We start from the raw sequence: 7,203 nt of genomic DNA, 5'->3' as shown, positions 1-7,203 counted from the left end.
TGGAAAAACTCGGGCAGGAGGCTTCAATAAGACCAAAGGACCCTGCCAAGAGTCACACTTCTTATGTTGAAGTGCATAAAAGCTGGACATGTAAGACACAAAGAAAGCACTGTCAGGGTAGGCCAGTGCCAGCCAGCAAATACATAACAGTGGGAACATGAAATATTAATCACTGGTGCATAAAACAATAGGAAAAACCTGCCTTTTGAGGCAGTCATCAATCCTCACTCAGCAGGGAACATCAAGAGACGCTAATACTATACAGGTTCTGCTTAAATATTTGCCTTCCTTAATGCTCACGCAAGAAGCATTTGCTTTGAAGTTGAAAATAGACTGTAAATGTCTTTTGTGTGAGATGAAACATGATAAGACATGAAACCAGGAGGCTAAACTGCAGTTAATCATAGTGGTTTTACAAGCAACAAATCATTATTGTAGACAGTAAAGTGGATCGGTTAAAAGCGCGCACCACGAGGATCGCAGAGAGGAGAGCCCCGGGTGGGCATCGCCCAGCACCGAGGGGGTTTTGGGTTATGGACCATCGGGGTGGCCACGGGAGCAGCTGCGGTGCTGGACCGATGCTGGTGCAGGGCTGGAGTGATGCTGGGAGGGCTGCAGTGATGCTGGCGCAAGGCTGGAGTGATGCTGGAAGGGCTGGATTGATGCTGACACAGCTCAGAGCAGCTTTCCCTGTTGGTGCCTTTCCCCATGGCCACATGTATGTGATGTATTTTGGGGCAGTTTCCCCAGCGCAGGAAGGCAGGAGTGCTTCGGGCATCCCTGCACCAGCCCTGCCATTTTGGAAGCTGGTATTGGCTCTGGCTGCACCCATGGTACAGGATGAGCTTTTGTCTGGGGGTGATTATTCCCACCCTGGGCAGACTCTGTCAGAGCTAGAAGAAAAAGCAGTGTAATAAAATTGAATAGTATTACCTGAAAATAAAACAGTTTCAGAGCAAATATGAGGCCTTGGTACTTATTTTTTAAATGTTCTTTAAGCTTGAACAACAGTTTGCTGCTTCCCCTACCTACAATCATGCTGAATAAAGCTATAGCTAAGCAGAAAGTTGAATGTATTCATGAGGGGTTCATGTCTACATCTCTCTCAGAGAAAGCAAAAGTAACTACAAATAGAGCTATGCCAGAAACTGGTTTCTCGACCAACAACGTTGCTTCAGCATGTGATGGACTGGTTCATTCTAGAGCGGAAAGCCACCCCAAAATCTCGGGATGCGCTTTGGCTGAGGACAGGACCACGGTGGCCGCGGCTCTGGCACCGGGGAAGGGAAGGATGACAGCGCCGGCAGGTCCCGGCATGTCCTGGCACAACCAGCAGCCGAGTGCGGAAACGCGGCTGCACCACTGCAAAAATGAAGCTCATTATTAGAACTGATGCGCGCTTGAGAGTGTGAGATGAGAACCCAAAGCAAGTGTATGACTGATTAACAAATAAACCCTAATTGCCTTTAAAAGTTGGATCTCAACAGCTGGGAAGTAAAAAGGAAAAAAAAAAAAAAATATTAAATTTTCCTTGGGCTAAACATTTTTCCAACACGCTGAGACTCGCTTTGAATGTTTCTAGTCATTATCTCCCTAATTAATGCACACCACAAACCGAAAACAAATTTCTCCACCTCGTGGCTCCGGGAGGATTAACAAATCTCAGGAAGGGGGTCGGCAATTCCCCCCACCCAGTGAGAGGCATCTCGGGTTGGGGGGCAGCCCGGAATAAGGAGAGATGGAGTTGTTATTGGCAAATGAAGTGGAATAAGCCTTTAATTTTCCCCAGCTGTTGCTGGATGTGCTGAGGGGCAGGTGAGCTCCTGGGATGGAGCAGGCAACGGGGAGGCACCACGACTCCCGACAGCCCCACGTCATTGGGAAATCAGGGATGGGTAGCGGTTTTTAAGTTCTTAAATTTTTTGTAGCTATCATCACTTTTTTATTAAAATTAAATGACACAAATAAAAAAGAAGGAGCCACCCCCATTGCAATACAAGTGAAAATTCCAGGTAGAAGCAGAGGGGTGCAGGCAGGCGACCGCCTGGCCAGCCGGCTCGCTCCTCCTGCACTGGCTCCAAGGAAAAACAATAATTAGAGCTTCCTACTGCCTCCAGGTCATTTTCTTTTGCCTTGTGTAACATAATTTCTATAGGGCTTGTCGTCTTTATTAGGAGAATTAATTTAAATCTTGCTGTGCTCTGGTCCGCCGGAGCCATCCTGAGGAGGGTCAAAGAGGCAGGTCCTCTTCATGGCATGCAAATAAAATATTTAAAAAATTAAAAATGGAGGTCAGCTGGAGGCTACGGCAGAGGAAATTAATGATTTTTTAAACAACCAGGGAAGTTTATGTCGGCCTGGTAACGTAATTCAATTTCACTAAACTCGCATCATTGATATGGGGCCGCTTTTGTCCAACTAAGCAAAATCCTCTTATTAAGGCAGAATTGTCATTAGTGTAATAATAGAATGAAGATGAATGGCGAGGGTGATGGGGCAGCAGTCCAGTGGGGGTGATGGGGATAGAGGGTGCTGCAGCGCAAGGGAAGGGCTGAAGATGCTTGGGGCACCCAAAGAGCTCTGGGGAAGGACAAGGGACCGGGGGGTGGCCGGGACATCTTGGGGTGCTCAGGGGCAGGGATGGGATCTGCCCTGCAAGGTCACACTCTCAGCACCAGGATCCAGCCTCAAGTCCTTAACCCCCTGCCAAAATCCCGGCTCTGCTGGACTTCCAGGAAAATCTCCCATCCCTATTTAAACCATCCTGAGATTTTTTGGCTCTGGGCAATTTTCCTCCAGGTGGATGCATAGGAATAGAAAGGACACTGCCGCGTCACCCCAGCCTCATCTTTCCCTCCCTGCAGCGCCTGGGGAAGGGTTGGGAGAAGGAAAAGCTCTTGCACCCTCCCGTGCCCATGTCCACAAACTGCACAGGCAGTGGGGGAGCGTGGCCGGGGCCCACGAGTGGGAGGAATCATTGCCACCAGCGAGGTTTACTTCCACTGCAGCATCTCAGGGGAACACCCCCAAAAATCCCACCCTCCCCAGCAGGCGAGGGGCAGCGCAGCAGGAGGTGTCCCTGTCCCAGGGACCGATGCTCCAGGGTGGGATGCAGAGGGGCAGCTCCTGCCCTTTGAGGCTCACGTGGGCATCACCAAACCAGGGGCAAAGCAAAAGATCAGGGGATTAACTGGTCAAAAAGCAGCTTGAACCTTCAGGCCGGAAACTGATTAGGGCTGGACATTGTCCCATGCACGGGGAAAGCGGTGAGGACAATGTCACGGGACACGAGCCAGTGGTAGAGCAGGAGGGACACGTGGCGCTGGGTCCTGTGCTCCAGAGAGGACTTTACTCCCTTGGAGGAGGGAACTGGAGTTGGGCAAAGCTCAGCTTAAGTTTCCAGCCTCCAGGAACCCAGTATCCAGCTCTGATGGGGTGAAGAGACCTCTGTGAAGCAGAGAGGGTTGTAGCTTCCAGTCTTCTAGGCAGCTTCATGCAGGGAAACTATTGTAAGACACTGCTAAAGCTTGTATGCCCTCTGCCCAGAAATCCTGCCAGCCCAGAAGGTACCAAGAACACACTATGAAACAAGTTAAAACCAGCTTCCATTGGGAAAAAATGCTTCCCAAGTGAAAGTTCAGGCCTTGGGAATGCCCTAAGATCTCCAACATATAAGCACCCCCCTTTCACATGGCAAAACCTGGAGTAACAGTAACAGATACAGGATAAAACCACACGCACCGACCTCAGGCCAGCCCTCTGGGTTGTCAGAACATATTCACACCTCAGGTCTGCAGCTGGAGACAGAGATTCCAGCTGAAATCTGCTCTCAGCCCCCTGGCCAGGGCCTTTCCCTGTGCTTGTGCCTCCCCAGCATGATTCCCCCACTGATGCAGCCTCCCTGTCCCTGCAACGGACACCGGGCAGATGCACCAGTGCTTTTTAAAAGAGGTTCTTTCTCCAACACAGTGAATCAGTGCTTTATTTTCAGTATTGAAAGAGGTACAAGACCAGCAGTGAGTTCCAGGTAGAGCTGGTGCACTGCACTTTTTATTGGTGCCCTTGTAACAGTGAGACTGAGGCAAAACGCACATTGAGAAAAGCTTCTGACGTGACCCTGGGCACAGCTGCACCAGAACAGCATCAACACGTTGCACCAGAGCTGCACCACCAGCCCCACGGGCCAGCAAAAGGCTTCGCCGTCTGCAAAATTCCTTGTGTATTGATTCCCAAGAGGAGGATTTGGTTTCTGGGCAGGGAGGGAAGGCCACGAATCAGATGTGGAATTAAGGAGAAATCAGTGTCGCAGCCCTTCTGAGTGCAGAGGGAATGCAAACGTGATTCCTAAAGCCTGAGTTGTGCAAAGCGCAGTCCATTAGCTGATACCGGCCTCCCCTGCACCTGTGTACGGCACGGAGGAGCCGCTGGTGCCACTTGAGTCTATAGCACAGTGATAAATCTGGTGTAAGGCCAAGTCAGAACCAAGCCCAGAGGACACGGGAAATCTGGAACTATCTCTGCTGTGTGCAGGATGGGTAGAAGGGTAAAATATCTGGATGCTGTCGGGGGGGGGGTCATAAAATCATCCTTGCCCTAGCACCCTGGAAGGGTTTATATAGGGCAATTCATACCATGATCCCAGCCCAGAATAGCACCAGAGATTAACCCAGACTTTGACCTCAGCTAATCCAGCGTCACTCCCTGGAAATGCCAGTGGAGTGACTCTGGATTGCATCGGTGTGAGTTTTAATGTGTCCTGGCTCAGCTGAAGTCAACAGAGAAGCCGTCAGCAGAGGCAGGACCGCAGGCACACGTGCTGCTCTAATGGAAAAAGAGCCCAAAAAGACTCAGCAGTAGCTGCTACCAGCAGAGGTGAGGATGCTGGGGAGAACAGATGGGGGAAAGGGTGGGTAAAACAAAGAGCTGCAGCCTTTGCATCACCCCAGTTTGTGTGACACACACTCAGGTACAGGTCACGCAACCCAGCACCCAGCAAACCTTCAGCACCCCTTTTCCCCTTCGCCTTCCCCTTGCTCCTCCCAGCACCCTGGACTGGAACAGCCCCATGGGGGAACCAGCCTGGGGACACCAGGAGCTTCTTCAGGGTTTCTCTTGCTCCCAGTGCCCCCTTGACGGGCCAGAGCGTCCCCTGGCGTGACAGCAGGCTCAGCCCCAGCGCAGTGTGCCAAGCAGAGCAGCTCGCTTACTTCTCCTGCAGGTCCTCATCTGCTTTGCCTAAAAGAGTGGGGAGGAAAAATCAGGGCTGGTGTTTCTTGCTCCAGAACCCCCAGTCCCTACACGCAGCTGACATCTCACAGTCCGACAAGCAGGTCAGCAAGTTGTGGCTGAGGTGCTGCCCTGAACTGGACCTCCCAAAGCCTTTTTCTGACTCAGAGACACAAACATCACGATAACCCCAACGGCAAGAAACCCAGACTCCCTACCCATGGGGCAGCTGCAGTTCTCAGAGCTCCCACCTGATTTCCCCAAGGAGTGACCCAGCAAACTCTCCCAGCCCCGTTTCTGCCAGCGCAGGAGCTTCTGCCCTCGCTTTGCACCCCCAGCAGAAACCCCAGAATCTCACCTGCCCCTCAGGGACCTGCGGCCACATCTGGGAGCTCCAGCACCCTCCGTGTTTCACTGGGGGAGTTTGGGAGCCCCCACTGAGCCGAGTCACACATGCGAGATTTGTTGAGGGTGCGAGCTGCTCTGCGGCTTATCTAAAGAACCAGCTACCCCACCCAAAAGCAGTTCATCGCACACACACACTGCCATCAGCAGCTTCGCCAAAAATAACTACATGGGCTGAAACCGCTGCCAAGCCACAGCCTTTACCTTTTGGGAGGAATTTCAGCGAGCTGCTGAATATTCAGAAGCGGGACTGCCCCCTCTTCGGGCCATCATTAAGGAACTCGTGGCCCAGCCCATTGCCACACTTGCCACAAGACACCTGGAAGTGCAAAGAGAGGGTTGAACAGCGAGCAGTCGTTCTCAGCTCACAGGCTCATGACAAAAAAGCCCGTGGGGTTGTGTTTTTTTCTTCTGATTCCCAAGCGTTTCAGCCTCTTCACCTTTAGAGCCCCCGGGCGCTCCTTGCGCTTGGCCACGCTGTCCCCGCGGAGGGTCTCGGTGAACGCCGGCCACGGGGACGAGTGCTCGTACTTGGCGCGGCTGGAGAACAGCTCATGGCCACACTTGGCACAGACGTAGATGCCTGGGGGGACAGGGGGAAGGAGAGGGATCAGTGCTGGGGGGCAGCCCCACTGCCCCACTCCCCAGCAGCCATTGCCATGACAGGGAGGCAGCAGTGGGGACACATCAATGGGGTACACGGGACACCCCAGCGGCTGCTGCCAGAGCCCCGGGGACAGGCAGGGGCTTTGGGACATGGGGCAGGACCCACATCTCCTACAAGGCTCCTCTGTAGGATGGATCCCCCCAAACCAGCTCCTACGGGGACCTCCAGCATCTTCCCCACCCCCACGGGGGGACTCCTCGACAAGGACCTCAGAAAGGGGACCCCGAACCCGGTCCCCACGGGTGGAAGATGCCCCACGGGAAGGGCACTCACATCCCCACCCCGCCACACACTCACGCCGGGGAATTCCGCATTTTCGGGGGACACCCCCTGCTCCTCTGGATCCACGGAGGGATCCCCTAGAAGCCACCCCAATCCCACGGGGAACCCACGGGGATCCCCTCCCCGCCCCGCTCACCCGGTTGGAAGTGATCCTTGAACACCTCGCCCCCAAAAAACGAGCAGAAGGACATGGCTGCGCCCGCCGCCCCGGCCCGGTTCCGCTCGCCCCGGCCCCGCCCCGGCCCCGCCTCCGCCACCGCCCCGCGGCCGGCAGGGGGCGCTGCGGGGCAGCCGATACCAGGGGGTCCCGGTACCCACGGGGGGGGCCCAGCTCCGCCCCCCATCCTCCGTGGGCAATGCCGGGCCCCGCAGCCCCGCGCAGGCTCCCGGGGATGCGGAGAGGGGGGGTGGGGGGGGAGAGGGAGGGACGCGGGGCGGGGCGAGGACCCGGTGCTGTCCTGCGGATGCTCCGGCACCGGCGGCTGGAGCCGGGTGAGCTCCAGCTCGGCATCGGTCCTCGGCACCCGGGACCAGGACTAGGACGGACCCAGCCTGCAGCAACGGCTCTTCACCCCCAGCACCGGCACCGGCACCGGCACCGACCCTCCTCTCCCGGCAGCGGC

The 7,203-nt window shown here is 54.7% G+C and overlaps 1 protein-coding gene across 1 annotated transcript; it reads right to left on the bottom strand.

The window, feature by feature from the left end:
- Nucleotides 1-3,964: 3,964 nt before the first annotated feature.
- MSRB1 (methionine sulfoxide reductase B1) lies at nucleotides 3,965-6,868 on the bottom strand. Its single transcript, XM_005512102.3, has 4 exons — nucleotides 6,717-6,868; nucleotides 6,072-6,214; nucleotides 5,836-5,950; nucleotides 3,965-5,235 (listed from the first exon to the last, which is right to left on the bottom strand). Exons 1-4 carry the CDS (start codon nucleotides 6,769-6,771, stop codon nucleotides 5,204-5,206), a joined length of 345 nt encoding a protein of 114 aa, XP_005512159.3. The 5' UTR covers nucleotides 6,772-6,868; the 3' UTR covers nucleotides 3,965-5,203.
- Nucleotides 6,869-7,203: the final 335 nt, after the last annotated feature.

Source organism: Columba livia, chromosome 15 (assembly GCF_036013475.1).
Source record: "Columba livia isolate bColLiv1 breed racing homer chromosome 15, bColLiv1.pat.W.v2, whole genome shotgun sequence".
In the NCBI taxonomy this organism is placed as follows: Eukaryota; Metazoa; Chordata; class Aves; order Columbiformes; family Columbidae; genus Columba; species Columba livia.
This window is presented reverse-complemented; position numbering and strand designations above follow the sequence as displayed.